Raw genomic sequence first — 17,116 nt, forward strand, 5'->3', positions numbered from 1 at the left:
TTAGAGACTTGATTACCAGAAAATGATGAGACTGAGAAGCTACTTATGGATCCACAAGCCTTTCCTTGAATCTTCAAGTTTCCTCTTCTTCTTCTTGACTTCAAAAACACACAACACTCTAAAGAATGGCTCATAATCATTAGGGTTTCGAGATCTAGATTTCTGGTCTTGGAGGCTGGAGGGAAGACCAAGAGGAGGGGAATAAGATCCTTAAATTAGGTACCAAAGTCCCGAATTTAGGGTTTTCCAAACCCAGGACAACTCGCCAAGTCGGTCCCCCCGACTCGTTGAGTAGGTTACTTAACCCGCGGCCCAACACACGCTCCTACTCGTTGATTCATCCCATCAACTCGACGAGTCGCTTCCTGATTTTTAGGTTTTTTTATCCTTTCTAGGTTTTTTGAATACAGGGTGTTACATATAGTTATATAAATATTAATTAGTGTGTAATCTTTAAAAATTTGTCACTGTAAAAAAGAAAAAATTGAACAAAAAATAGGTGGAATCTTTATGGTAATAGTGATTGACAAGGGAAAAAAAGTCAAACCTGCTTTGAGCGCAGTTATAGAAAATGTCCATCTATGGAGATCTTAGCGAATCCTTTACTTAGATAAGACAAAGTGGAGCTTGTCATACCAAACACATCCATAGAGAGAAAATTAAATGTAGAGGATTATGGATGAGATCTCTCCAGATGCGGTTACCAATGGCAGGAATAACTAAGTTTTTTCTCATATATCTGTCTTTGTGCATTACTTTCCTCAGGTGGAGCTGCACATAAAATACCTTTTCATGAGTTCCAGTGCTATTCAGATATCACTGGTGTATGGGACTCCATATACCTAAAACACCATGAGGTCTTTCAGCCAGTTCGGTTTCCAAGGATAATTTTAGCCAGACTTCTGAAACATCTATTAGACTGTAAAAAAAGAAAAAGATGGTGTTACCATTTTGTTTGCATAGCCACGACTAACCTAATATTACATGTATTGTTAACAAGAAGTCATTATAGAAGATTTATTACTTGACACGGATCTCTGCATCAACTTGTGCCACACTTGATGTTTGGGGGAGACGATTAAGTTGAACATTTCTAAAGAACTCTACCGAAGCCCAGATGATTGGCTCATGAATGTTTATCCTCCAAATTTTGTCAGTTATCTACAATAATATTAACAACAAAACTTTATTATGTATCAGAACTACCTTCCATATATATAAGGAAGTTTAAAGACAACAAAGGACTTGCTGATTACCTATATGTAGACGTACGGGTAGACCTGGATACCATCAGGGGTCTCATTGCATGTTGTGGTTGTCATTTTGAAACCAAGGTGATTTATATCAGAGGCTTCTTCAGGTGCCAAAAGCACATGCATATATGTCAAAGGAAGTTGGTTGTCAAGCTGCAAATGGCTGAGTATCAGCTTGAACCTACTTGTGGTCCCACTATCATAACCAATTAAATAAGATACAAAAAACCTCTCCAGGTAAAAGTACGCAAGGTCTTTTGGTCGATGGTCCACAAGAGAAACCCCAACGACTCCCAGTTCAACAATGATCTCCAAAGGAGTTGCGGTTTTACAAATAAGGCAGAAGAAATATGGAATAAAATACAAGTAGGCTTCTTGAATTATTCTTCATGTTGATAAATATACAAATTTATGTGATGTGTGTACCTAATAGGGCAATCCCAGTCTCATAACTCTCATTGAGTTTTCTTCTTGAAAGAAATTAACCCCCAAATATCTTGCCTTAGTTGTTGTACATTCGGAGACTGGGATACAGTCAGGAACAAGATCTCATTATTAAAGTAGCCTGAAATAGAAACACCACAGAAGCATTTCGTCAAAAACTTTAGAGGCAGCAAAAAAAAGGAAAAGGAAGTTAGGAGTGATGCATACCTTTAACTATCCTCTTCCCTAGCTCCATTGCAACCTTTTCCAAATCAACCTCATATTGCTCCTCCTTGTTCATCTTATTCATCGCCTCCTCCAACCAGCATCCTTCACTGCCTCCTCTGATTTTCATGGACCCGATCTGCTACTCCAGCCTCTGAGTGTAGCCCTCAAGTCGATCAAACCACTCGGTGGTCTCGAATCTCACGTGATGCACGTCAGCGAGGACTTGAGCCCGAAGAGGGCTCGGTAAGAACCTCAATATCTTCTTCTCGACCTTCTTCATCTTTCGCGACAACTATAGGTTCTTGTAGACGTTCCAACGGCTGGAGACAAGGAATTTTCCAGCGAGTTCAAGGCCGTCATGGAGAGCTTTGGAGAGAGTATCGAGCTGCATATGACGTGTCGGGGTTAACTCCACACTTGAGTACTTAATCTAAGATATGAGCTTGGTTGCGTTATTCCTTAAGGATAAACAAAAGGGATTCAGTAGTGGTGGAGGCAGATTAGGTTTTGTAGAGAAAAGGAGAAGGAGAGAGTGAAGGTTGTCGGCTGGTGGAGAGGAAAAATATATGGTGAAATTCAAGCAGGGTTTGAGATAAACAAAATGGAATGCATACGAAGGAGAAGGAGGAGAACACACGAAGGAGAAGGAGAAGGAGGAGATGCAACAGGAGGGGTTTAATTTTTGGGGATTTCATTTCCCCCCGTATCTACTAAACGCACGTTCATTAAAACTATAAAGCGACACTTATAGAGGACATGCATTTAAGATACAGCGCCCTCCGTGTTTTTAATTTTTTTTTCTTATGACACTAATTTAAGGGCACGCGATAATGAATGATCTAAATCCTTAGATATTTTTAAGAGATGACACTTTTTTAATGTCACTCTCTTTTGCGTAACATAAATCAGTGAGTGTCGTGGTTCGTGCGTCGTAAAAGGGTTTTTTTTCTTGTAGTGTATGTTGTTATGGTTCATGTAAGTATTTTTAATAAAGTATTAGATATAGAATGATATAAGTGCTTAAAGTTCCAACTCTTACGTGTAACATCCCAAAAATCCAAGGTAAAACATTTATTTTTCAATCAACCAAAAGCATTAGTTCAATTGTTCCAAAAGATAATCATAGTATAATGTATTCTTAAAACATCATAGTAAAGTCATAAAAATACATAGTGCGTAAATCTCCAAGGAATGCAGTACGATTAAGTTGGGCCTTTCCCTTTAGAACTAGAAGTACCTGAAACATTTAAACATAAAATTGTAATCACAATGCTTAGTGATTTCCCCAAAGTATCACATACCATACATACTATCATGGGTCTATTTCAACCCCAAGTGAATGTTATGGGCCACATCATAGTCTTACATCCTGCCATGGGCCAAATCATGGTCTTACATACAAGTGCAAGGGGCCGGATCCTGGTCTTTCATAAAATTGCTAAGGCTAGATCTCGATCTTACATACAAGTGCAAGGGGCAAGATCCCGGTCTTTCACCAAGTCTCCCCCTCCTGCCCTCCCCTTATCAAAAGGGCATGGCTTAAACGGTCATTAGACACCCGTTTATTCAACTATGCCCACAATATAGGTCTCGCCCTCGACAGTAATCATAACTTCCTCATGGATCTATTTCAAGTTAGTATACCGACTTTACCCATTAAGAGATCTCGATTATTTTGGATGCTATCAAATGGATTGATAACTTTCCCGAATCTACTCACTATCAAGGAAAAATTATATTCATCCTAGAGTTTCAAAGGCAAGCCCAAGATTTTAAGCCACACCGTTCGCTCATATCGAAGTGACACTTGGTCCCCATGTATTAACCATTTAAACCAATCTCTTCGTCTTTCTTTATCTTCCAAGAATTCCTTTGCATCCATGAATGACTGAAGTGCAGGGAAATGTTGAGACCACTAAGATATTTCATACCTTTTCTCAGGAGCAAAAATATTGGTAAGTTTCCGATGTGGTCTAAGTTGTGGGCCTCACCGTTAAGGACTCTCTTTCGCAACCATTCCTTCATATGTGTTTTTCGGTTGAGAGCAGTTTGAGCGATGCGAGACTTAGGAATTGGATCGCCTGAACCCGCAACAACCTAGGAAAAGGGTCTCCGATCCTTGAGACCATTAGGGGGAGGCGAATTGGGGAGCCACGTTTTGCTGACGGAGGATGGGTTTGGGCTGATGTATCGTCTTCCTCGGATGTTTTGCAAGGTTCACGAACCTGGTCACGAGACATGATGGCAATTTGTGACTTTTCTAAATCTTTCTCATCCATTACTCCTTTGAACCTTATGAACTCATAGTTTTTCCGTAGTAATCTTTTTTTTTCCAACTATGTAAACATCTACCACTTACCCGAAACTGGTAAATGGTTTTCATATCTCATCCTTCTGTATGCCATCTGGGAATCCAGATACATAGAAATTGATTATCGTATTATTGTAGTTGTGACTAACATTCGTCGGTTTTCTTTGTTGGAGAATGCAACACTGGTTATTGATATGTCACATGGGGAATCATATAATGTAATCAACAAATGGTGTTAATAAAGAAGCTAATTTGATTGCCAATCACATTCCGACGATTAATGCTTCGTTTCAGATTTGTTGTATAATGTTTTGAAGTCGAATCATAATTTATATGTTACTTCTTCTTTATTGGGCTAGTGAGTAATAGGCCGCTCCTCGAGCCTTCCATTTTGGACGATCTAGCTATAAATAACGTATGTTTTCCTTCTTGCCTTGCTATACCATTTTCTTATGGATGTTGTACGGATTTTGCTGCAATTTTTGGTTGAGTCGTCTTTTGTGAAAGTTCGTTTAGCCAAGTTGTTTCTACAATAAAATCAGCTAAGTCTTGCCCTTTAATGTTGGTCCTTGGGGGGGTATTCTATTTCGTGTTCTCCTATCTCGATTTCTAGGGGTGTAAGTGAGCCGAGCTACTCGTGAGCTACTCGGGATCGACTCGTTAAAAGCTCGGCTCGAGATTGAATTAAACAAGCTTGAGCTGAGCTCGAGCCTAAATATGAGGCTCGTTTATTAAACGAGCTCGAGCCGAGCTTCAGTTAGTGAGCTCGCGAGCCTAAACGAGCTTAAACGAGCCTATATATATACACACACACACACACAAACAAACACACACACATACATACATTCATACACACACACACACACACACACACACATATATATATATATATATATATATATATATATACACACACATATACATGGAGGCTCGTTTAGGCTCGCGAGCCCACTGAATTGTTCACGAGCCGAGCCCGAGCTTCATTTTAAGGCTCGAATCGAGCTCGAGCTTCCTCAAAATTAAACGAGCCGAGCTCGAGCTTGGTCAAGCTCGGGCTCGGCTCGGCTCGTTTACACCCCTATCGATTTCCTATTCATACAAACTTCTTAGGTTTTAGAAGTATTTGCCTTATTGGTTCGTTGGCAAGCACTTGTATTGGGTATGCTTCAAAATATCTCCTTAGCCTTCATGAACTAGTGATAGCTAGTGCTAACTTTTCATTGTTAGTGTATCTGACTTCAACTCCTTGTAATGTTCCACCGACAAAGTATATTGGGATTCTGTGGGAATCGCTATTCGCTACTAGGACTCACAAATTTTCTTCATTGATTGCGAATAGGTATATTATTAATGTTTCTCCAAGTGTTGGTGTGGTTAGGATAGATAGTGTGGCTAATGGTTCCTTTAAATTTTGGCGTGCTTATTCGGCTTCTAGGTTTCATTTGAAGTCTTTTTTCGATACAAATGTACTTTATATTAATATTTTGGTATTTCAAATAACACATATGAGACGGTTTTAAAAAAAGGTGGGTTTAATAGGCACAAAATTAATATACTTGGTTTTCTCACAATTGACCTACACTAGGTTGTATTTTTTCCGACATTTGCCCTAACAAACTTTGAACTTATAATATTCTAAACTTACATGCTAAAGTTTTTGTTACATATCAAAACTATACCACACTCCTTTCCTTTCTTTATTCTATACATTGCTTTGCTATACTACTACGATTTTGCACGATGATAGGATATCGCTTTTGAGTCCTTGTTGTAGGAAAAAACACCAATTTATCTTCTTCTGCGGGTTTCCAACTTTAAAACAGTATAATCAATCTTAAGTTAGACCATAAGAAAAGTTTTGTAATGAAAAAGAACATGAATATGAAAAGTATAAATTTGTTACCTAAAACGAGTAACAAGATGATGAAGAAAAACTGAGAGTGACACTCTCGCTAGCTCATAACCCGGACATCTCCTCGGCCCTCCCCCAAATGGCATGAAATTTGTTGGGTCTGACGTTTTCTATACGTATTCAGTCATTACATAATATAAGTAACTACCAATATGATGCAATGTAATATTGTCGATTCTAAATAGTGAAATTTGACAAATGAATTACTTAATGTCACTGAATTAGTAGTTTGTGATATAACTGTTATAATAAATATTTTTTGAAAAATCAAAAGGGGAGAGGAGATGATTATACAGACCTCCCATCTCCAAGGATCAAAAACACGAGCATCTTTGAAATTGTCTTGACCAAGATGAACAGCCCGAAGGGAAGTGAATACTTTTGATCCTCTTGGAATTGTATAACCTACGTAACATGGAGATTCACAGATTTAATACGTAGTCATACGTTTGAATTTAATTTTATTAAAAATAGCTTAACTTATATATGAATAGATCATATATCAACAAATATGCATGTACTATATATACCCCTATACCTTTAATATCAACGTCTTTCATTGCTCTCCTGAATACGCCACTAATTATGTTAGAGACTCTTAACGTTTCATTTATGACCTGAAAAAAAAAGGTATGTTATCAAAATAGGCATATAACATGTAAGTAAATTATAAATTTGATCCTTTTTCTTTACAAAAATTCGTAAGTTCAGTCTAAGTTTTATAATTGTCAAAATATTGTCCTTATGTTTGTATTTCGTTGCGAATATGATCCCTTACTTGTATAAAATGACTTCAAATTTGGACTAAACTTTAGATTGTTTAGAACAAAGGGACAATATCCGCAATGAAATGTACATGTAAGGATGGCATTGAGATAAATTTTAAAATTTGGAAGATTTGCAAAATTGAATAAAGCATAGGGACAAAATTGTAATTTACTGGTAACATTATTTTAAAATGTTTTGCAAGTTTGTTCTTACGCATTGTGTGAATGGCATGGATTTGTAGTCTTCCCATTCGAGAGGCGCTGATGCAGCTTTTCTTGCCCTAATTTCGTCGTGTTCATCCTATAAAAGATTAAAGAATACATTAATTAAATGAGGATTATATGTTTTTTAACTATATTTGATACTTATAAAGGTAAAAAATAAGAAAATTTATAATTTTGGTAAACTTAGATTAAATTATATTCATGTTTCACTTTGTGGTTTTTTCTACCTATCTTTCGCCACTTCTTTATATGCATTATGCCACATGTTAATTTATGATAAACTTAGATTAAATTATATCCATGTGTCATTTTATGGTTTTTTTTTTTCCATTTTATTAAATTTCATATAATATTTAAATTTAAATATAATAAATATAATAATAAATGTATGAACAATTCATTAATATAACTTTTCTTGTAATTTATAAATTTTATAAATTGAATCCAATTATTTTAATTGTTTGTTTATTTGATACTTATAAAAATAAAAAATAAGAAAATATATAATTGTTCCTAAGAAACATTATCACATGTACAATTTTATTGCAAAACTACAATAAATGTTATAACTTGTTGTAACTTATAAGTAATAATTTTCTCATATCTTCAAGTGCTTTTACTGTTTTACACTATAATATACAAGTCATTAAATCATAATTATACTATTAATGCGTCTAATATTTTAGCTCTAATAGGTCAAATAAATAAAGTAAAATTTTGATGTAAACATAAAATGGATCAAATATTTCGAAAGTAGCTAAAGCCTAAAAATGTATTTTTATCAATGATACAATATCATAAATTGATTTTTATAAAAATATTAAATTATCACTATATAGTAAACAATTATAATAAGAATTTTTAACATACTAATCACCTATATATAAAAATTAAATAGATAGTATTTTAGATTTTCGACAGATCATTCCCAAAATTATTCGTTCACTTTACCAACCTTTTTATCTGCCACTTCTAGTCTCCATAGTCATTGCAAAATCTTTACTCCAACAATGAACGCATTATCAAAATTTTATGGCATTTGACCAGAGTCAAAAGAGCCTTTTAGTCGTTTTAACACTAGGCAAATACCACAATTTCGCTATGTTTTTTTACTCAAAAAATGTACTAGTTAATTAAATTAGTCGATACATTTTTTTAAATTGCCAAACAGTGAATAAAATACTCTTCTTTCATAATTTATATCTATTAGAATACTAATATCACTGTTAATTATATAATTAATTAGATACAAATGTTCTTTTACACCAATCCAAAATATGTGTTGTACAATTTATATACGGAACAGTTCTCTATAGTATACCATGAGAATTAAAATTAATACAGCACATAAAAAAATAAAGAAAACAGTGAATTTGATAAAATGCTAACAACAATGTTGAAAATAATATATTCCTTTTGTGGTATTATTAATATTTTATTCAATAGAAAGAGTTAATGTTGAAATAGGTCAAATGTAGAGCTAAAGTGGAACGTCGCCCGATGCAAAGAATGATAAATGTCACATAGAGTTCCGAGCCACACGATGTCCAATATCATACTTTTTGTCCAAGGCGTAGGTGCATCAGATCACAGAATCAATGGATCAAAAAGCTACCCCTATGAAACTACGTATGGATTGACTTTGAATTCATGTTTCCTTTGTCTTACATATGCTTTTTGACTTATAAGTTCTAGCAAGCTAATCAAAATGGAAAATTTTTAATGAAATTTGATTATATTGATTGATTGTAGCTAAAAATTGTTGTTAGTTGGACGAGAAGGTGAAGGATGTAGAAGAACCAATCCATCAAAACCATATCTCGATCCTTTGGAAATTACTTAAAACGTAAGAGACATCTACAGAAAAGTCTTAAATTTTTGAGAAAAAATTCAATAAAGTTCAAAAAGTTTTCTTTTGAACAAAAAAATCATAATTATTTAACATTTTGTTCAAAATAATGATTTTTTTAGAGTAAATTACTGAAATCGTCCCTGTAGTTTGGTCAAAATTGCACGTTTGGTCCATAATTTTTTTTTGCACTTGGATTGTCCCTATTGTTTGATTTTGTTGCTTTTTTCGTCCATATGGTTTGATTTTGTTGCATTTTTCGTCCCTTACATACATAAAGTTAGGGACCAAACATGTAATTTTTACCAAATCATAGGGACGAAAAACGCAACAAAATCAAACCACAGGGACAATCCGAGTGCAAAAAAAAATTAGGGACCAAACGTGCAATTTTGACCAAACCACAGGGACGATTTTAGTAATTTACTCTTTTTTTATATTTGACAAACAAAACAAATGATAGATTATATGATTTTTTTAAAATAATAAAACTTTTCTGTTCAAAATTTTTTTTAAGACTTTATTGAAACTTTTTCCAAAAATTTAATACTTTTCTGTAGACTTTTCAAAACGTAAATGACAAATAGATCATTTTCCGATATGTTATCCATTTTGGGGATACAAATAGAGAAATGTAAGTTGAAATGTCGAAACGATATCATTTACATGCAAAACCATCACTTTGTAGTGCCCATTGTAGTGAACTTATTTGAGAAATTTTATTTACTTTTGATTATCTTAATTTTGTAAAATAATTAAAAAATATATGTACATACCAATTAATTAATTTCTTTTGATTTGGGAAATAGCTCATTCATTACTAGTATATCTTTTGGTTTGTTCAATTACTAGGTATGAGACCTATATATTACATAAGTTTATTTAAAAGAAAAAATAAATATAAAATTTTAAACATTTAAAAGGTTTGAATTTATAAAAAAAAATAAGAAAATATTGAATTATAAAAGTTAAAATGTTTTTTTTAATCTTTTTTAAATTTAAACAAATAGTTTAGATAAATATATAAAAAAAATTAATGAATCTTTAATTTAGTAATTTTGAAATTAGAAGGAAAATTCATTAATGAATTTGATATGCATTTAAATAGTATCTTAATTTAATAAAATGAAAAAGAACCATAAAGTGACATGTGAAATAAAAATTAATTTAAAATAACAATAAAATTACATGTAACAAAATAAAGGAAAAATATGACACGTGAAAAAAAATCTTTATTTATTATGGAGGATAAAGAAATTAGCTACATTGCATTCTTAAAGCCTTTGCACGATTTTTTTCCACTTATTTATATCAAAATAAGTTTCATATGTGCCTCATAAATTTATGTCCGAATGTTACTACTTCTCTTTATGTAATTTATGATGCACTTGATTTAATTTACAAGACCCCCCTGTATAAATCTTCTTCTTCTTCATAATATTAATATTATTATTATTATTATTATTATTATTATTATTATTATTATTATTATTTGTCATGAAATACATGGTTGAGAATTAAGATAAGATATCTACCATGGAAAGGGAATTTATTGAGTGAATAATGAGGTCCACTTTCTTTCTTTACTTTTGAAAAAGTTAAATATTTACCGGAATATTAAACATACGATACGATTGTTTGTTCTTAAAATCAATGTCTTTAAAAGTTGTTGTTTAATTGGATCATTTTCTTATTAAAAAAAAAAAAAAAAAAAAAAAAAAACGAACCTTGAGTTGAGCAAGAGCCAACGGTGTGTCGGTTATAAACTTAACTGCAAGAGTCATAGTGGTCGATGTGGTGTCGTAGCCTGCCACCAACAGAGACACCAAGAAATCTACAATTTCATCATCGGTGAAACCACCACCACCACCACCACCGTCATTACTATCGAACAATGCCGCCAACATGTCGTTCTTCTTTAACCCCTTTTCGCTTTCCTTTCGCCTCTCCCTCACCACCAAACTTAGTGCCTCCGCCACCCTTTTCCTTGCCTTTGGTAACATGAAAATTAATATCCACATCTTGAATATCAGAATGATACAGTATCCAGTTTTATAATAAAGAATATTTAAATGATGTTATAAAACAAGTGTTTTAAAATTGATGACCCATATATAAATATTTGTTTTTCATTTAATCCAAACGGTAAATTTGTTTCTCTAAATATATATTATAATATATAATATATATTTGGAGAAAGTTATTTATTGAATAATGTATTTGTAAATTTAAAGCTTTATCAAGTCCACATCACATTAATTCAGTCATACTGTTTTTTAATATCAATCAAAATTTAATCGTATTACCAAACAAACTATTAACCTGGAGAAAACATATAGTCAAAACAATAATATGACAAAGAAAGTGTCAACTATTTCAAACGTTAGCGAGCATCTCTATTCCATTATTTATAGTTTATCAAAGGGAAAATAATATAACAGACTATCGAAGTTTTAAATTCGTTTAAAAAAAACCAGTCAAGTATTACATGTTTAAAAAACATTATCAAACTAAAACATATGTTCAAAAAATACCAACAAAGTACATGTTCTGTTTAAAACACACCATCTGAATGGTTTTGGGTAACTTACATATTTAGTCTCTAACTTTTTTTTTTAACTCAGACGGTCCCTTTAGTTTAAATTTGCTTTCACTTTGGACCCTGATCGAGTTAAAAGACTAATATACCCTTATTACTTTCATTTAACATTATTTTTAATATTTATTAATTATTTATACAATTTTTGTTATTATTATTATAAATATATAAATTGTATAAATAATTAACAAGTAATAAAAATAAATGTTAAATGAAACTAATAAAGGTATATTAATCTTTTAATTCGGTAATGGTCTGAAGGAAAAATAAATATAAACGATAGGGACTGTCCGAGTTAAGAAAAAAAAGTTAGGAGCTAAAGATGTAAGTTACCCCAAACCATAAAGATGGTGTTTTTTGAATATAATATGTATTTCGTTAGTGTTTTTTTTAAACAAATGTCTTAGTTTGATGATGTTTTTTGAACAAATTTAAAACTTTGATGGTCTCCTAAGTCAGTAACTACGTAAATAAGAGAATATCCACAATCCTGTGTCCATCCCTGTTAATTCCGATATATTATAATTTTTTGATAAACAAAATTCTAAAATTTTCTTTCTTTTCTAAAATATAACTTTGTAACTTTTTTTTTACAATTTTACAATTGTTTTATAAATTGTACCGACTGAAAACTATAACCAAACTAAATTATTTGTAGAGTTATTTTAGAATTAATAATTATCTTAACAAAACATATTATTAAATAAAAAAATTTATTCATATATTAAAATAATTCTTACTTGTACAGATTTAAAAATATGAAACTTATAGTTATAACTTATAAGTTTAAATATGCTATTTATTTTTAAATTATCAAAATTTTAAAATTTTAAAATAAGTTTTAAATATAAAGAAATTAAATATTTTCCTATTTATTCTTCCTATTTATCTTTCTATCATTTTTAGACGATAACAAATCTAATAAAAAGTTATTAATTTTATTAAATATGACAATGTTTACGATCTTAAATATATAATTATAAATAATGACTGTTAAATTACCGAATTAAAAAAAATCTAGCCAAATATGATGCAAATTAAATAGTAAAATACAGACTATAATATTTCACTATTCACCAACACCCTAAATAATATAAACAGAGATTAAATAATATTTCACTGTACGGACCCCCTATGTGTGTGTGGGGTTCATTATATGAGTGTTATAATGATATATTTAAAATCACCCAATATTAACAATGATGTGAGACTGGCATCTTGTTTGCAAATTAGCTGTAAACTAGTTTTTAGTTTAGTTATGTAGTTAGTTCTTAGTTAAAAAATTAGTTGATAGTTTATAGTAAAAAAGCATAAACAAGATTACAGATATAAAATATATAAATATGCATTTAGATATAAAACTAGAAAATAAAATTAGTTATAGTTAAAAAATTATTTGGAATATTTTTTAAAAAGCTTTATAAGCTTCTCAAACACTATTTTAAAATAGCTTATTAAAAATTAATTTAGTAGCTAGTTTATAAGTTACCATAAACATTTTTTTTTTTTTGGATTTGACAAACAATAAATTATAATAAAATAACTTACTTTTGCCAAAGAGGGATACAAGAGACCACATTGGATGTAAATATCGAGTTTTAGTATTGGTTGTAGATGCTATTATAAATCATTGGTTAAATACTGAAATGAAATTTGATGAAAATAGTTAAATAGAAATTTTTTTTCTCAGTATTTAAAAGAAGTTTATAATACAATTGCTCTTTCCATTTGTACCTTTATGGCACGTCGATAAGTGATGGAGAAAATTGGACTGGGAATACAAAAGAAGCCTTCAATAACTCGCATGTATATCTTCCTTAACTTCTCCGTCCACTCACATGGATCGATACTCAATAATTGCTTCATTGTTAACTCGAATGTTATCTGAACAATTTATAAGTTAGTAACTCAACAAACATTAAGTAAAAGTATAGAAATTAATTTGATCACATTTTATAAATCATTATAACATTATTATTCTTGTATCGAATAATTCATCCAAATCAAATCTAGGAATAATGATGCCCATCATAACACATGGAACAGAATAAATAGAGAAGCTTCCAAGCATAATTCACTCACTACACATGCACATGATGTTATTATTCATTCTCATCGAAAATTATATATATATTTAGTTATTTACCCATACATTATCTTAAAATACAATTTTTAAGCAAAGTTAAAAAATAAAACCATGTGAGTCCTTCATCCCGATTGACCAATAGTCCACCATGCAACCATTAATGCATGAAGTACAACTCAAAAGGCTGCCATATTATTTTCATTTTCAATGAATTTAATAAACTAAAGAGAACAAAATTAAACTCACTAGGTCAAACTCAAATCAAAGTAAATTTATGCAACAACATAAAGAGATAGTAACTTAGTAAGTAGTCGTGTTGTACCTTCTTGGCTTCCTCCATGAGTAGAATCCGACCGGTCCAAGAATCCAAGTTCAACCGGACCAACCGGTCTATATCAACCAACAAATGGTCTTTAATAATGGTGGAGTTAGCAAAACTCATGGTCAAAGAATGCATTTTTCTATGAAGGCAACCTCTCATCAGCAACAAAGAATGTCTCCCAACCAAGTTGGATATCGAACCGGGGTAACTTGACTCGAACAACCGTCCTTCATTCTGTAAAATGAACCGGTTTGTGTCCGGGTCGGTGGAAAACACGGTTCGCTCGCCGAACACGTGTGTCGTGAATAGTGTTCCATATCTTGCTACCCGTGAATCGATAAAGGGTTCTGGGTTTTCGGTTTTGTAAGCTGATATTAACTGAAGTGTCTCTCCGATAAATGGTAGACCGACGTTTCCCGGCGGTGGACGTAATTTCCGTCGGCTGGCGGTGGAGGTGGGTCGAAACAGGAGGAATGTTATGGTTGAGAGAGAGACTGTGAACAGCAGAGAGAGAAAGAAATAGTCCATGGTTAATTCAGAGTTTTTGGAGTCTGGTTTTTGGGTTATATGGGTATTTATTTTTATTTTATTTTCTCTTTTGACAACACACGATAAAGAACCAACCTTGTTTTCTTAGGGACTTTTTAGGAAAATATATTATCCCAAAATATATAAGGAACATTAATTATAAAAGTATTAACAAAACTAAATACGAAATATAAGTATATAAAATATTATATATAATTAATGTATTTCATATTTTTCAACGAGAAATATTTTTTATAATAAATTTATTTCATATTTAATTATGATAATATTTTTAATAATTAATATTTCTTATACGTATTTTAATATTAACACATGTTTGAAAATCTTGTCTTTTAATTAAGTTTATAATTCTTAAAATTGTTTTTATCCATTTTAGAAAATTTATTATCTTATAATGCTAATTAAGTATAATCATTAAATTTGAATATATATCATAAAAAGCATACATATATATAGAGGTTGTTGTGTTCTAACTATCTATTATGTGCATGTAAGATTGATTGTGAACCAATCATTTTAGTTAAAAAAAAAATTTAATGTATATTACATGTTGAAGATATAATGAGTATTAATTAAATCTTCAACATTTAATATGTATTAATTACTTTCTTAAAATAACTAAAATAATTGATCCATAATCAATCTTACATGCATTATGCATACAATAGATACTAGAAACATTTGAACATATATATATATATATATATATATATATATATAAACAATAAATAGTATGAGAACGTAAAAACATTATGTTTATGTTGTTATTTCATAATAAATGGTGTATATGTGTATTGTTGAAGTAATTATAATACAAATATTTTATATATATATATATATATATATATATATATATATATAAGTAGGTTCAAATAAAAACAATAAATAGTCTGAGAACGTAAAAACACTATGTTTATGTTGTTATTTTATAATAAATGGTGTATATGTGTATTGTTGAAGTAATTATAATATGAATATTAATGTTTGATTATTCATATATTCATTATAATGTTATTATTCTATTATAAATTTATGTATGTGTATTTTTGTAATAAATTATAATTTTAGTTTTAACCTACGACTATTCATTTATTCATTGTTGAATAATGACAAAAAGTTATGGATACAACATTCATTGCAGAATAATAACATAAAAATAGTGTTTTTACGTTCTCACACTATTTACTGTTTCTATTTGAACTATATATATATATATATATATATATATATATATATATATATATATATATATATATGAATGATTTGTGTATTATGCATTTATATATGTGTTTTTTAAATTGTGAGTTGACTTCATTAAGCTGTGAATTTTTTGTTTAAACTTTGAATTGACTATATTAAGTTGTGAATTTTGTATATTAAACTATGAACTTATTGTATTATGTTGTGAATTAACCATATTAAGAGTTTTAAGTTGATAATATGACTATGAATGCATAATTTTTGTGTATTAAAGTGTGATTTTACTGTATTAAGCTAGGATTTTTGTGTTTGAAACTGTGAACTAACTGTATTAAGTTGTGAATTTTTTGTTTAAACTCTGAATTGACTACGTTAAGCTGTGAAATTTGTGTGTTAATTTATGAATTGATTGTATTAAGTTGTGAATTGACTGGTATAAAACTATGATTTTTATTATATATATATTTTTTTTGCTTCTACAATATAAGATTAAAGAAGCATTATACATTGATCTTATTTTATATAATTTTGAATAAAGTAAGTGAAAATTAAATTGTAAATATTTATAAAAATAAACTTTGAAAGAATCAATAGCCTAAAGTAAATAAAATTTAAATTATGAATATTTATGCAAATAAACTTTGAAATAAGCACTAGCATATAGATTAGAAGTATAAATGTAAGTTTTCGTATACAAATATCATGGTAAATGTATAATTTTTATGGATTGATTTGTGAATTTTTTATATTAAGCAGTGAATTTTATGTATTGAAATGTGAATTGACTTTATTTAGCTATGAATTTTTAATGAATTTTGTGTAAACATATGAATGATTTTTGTATTAATTTTCTTTTGAATGTATTTATTTTCTGTGTTGTAAAATATGTAAGAATGTATTAGTTTTTATAATTATTTTGAATTAAACTCCAAATAAGTGAATTAATTCTTTTATTAAATTGTGAATATAGTATTTAAGATGTCAATCAATAAATTTATATATAGATCGGATTTGGAATGAATAATGATGGAGACAATGACACATGTGGTTGGTGGTGGTGTTTGGTAGTAGTTGGGGTGGTGGTAATAAAGTTTGAGTTTGACTTCTTTAAATATGTGAATTAGTTTATAATGGATTGTATAATGTTGTGATTTTTATATATCAAACTAAAAATGAATTGTATTTAATTGAATATGTTATATAAATTTTGTGTTAAAATATTAATGAATGTATGCATGAAAATATTAAACTTTGTATTAGTGAGTTAATATGTTTATTAAACTGTGAATATGCTATTTTGAATTGTGAATAGATCTTATAAACGGTGTATTTTTTTTAAAGAAATCTTATAATAAACATCAACATCGATTAAAAAACACTTGATTAGTTCAA

General features: G+C 30.1%; 1 protein-coding gene across 1 annotated transcript; it reads right to left on the reverse strand.

The window, feature by feature from the left end:
- Positions 1 to 5,729: 5,729 nt before the first annotated feature.
- LOC145073415 (3beta,22alpha-dihydroxysteroid 3-dehydrogenase-like) lies at positions 5,730 to 14,547 on the reverse strand. The gene is made up of 8 exons (XM_079019960.1): positions 13,976 to 14,547; positions 13,302 to 13,451; positions 10,696 to 10,959; positions 7,109 to 7,195; positions 6,666 to 6,744; positions 6,426 to 6,532; positions 6,119 to 6,237; positions 5,730 to 6,027 (listed from the first exon to the last, which is right to left on the reverse strand). Exons 1-8 carry the CDS (start codon positions 14,501 to 14,503, stop codon positions 5,913 to 5,915), a joined length of 1,449 nt encoding a protein of 482 aa, XP_078876086.1. The 5' UTR covers positions 14,504 to 14,547; the 3' UTR covers positions 5,730 to 5,912.
- Between the last annotated feature and the right edge of the window lie 2,569 nt (positions 14,548 to 17,116).

This window comes from Lactuca serriola, chromosome 9, assembly GCF_051521515.1.
Source record: "Lactuca serriola cultivar US96UC23 chromosome 9, Lser_US96UC23_V15, whole genome shotgun sequence".
Taxonomy (NCBI): domain Eukaryota; kingdom Viridiplantae; phylum Streptophyta; class Magnoliopsida; order Asterales; family Asteraceae; genus Lactuca; species Lactuca serriola.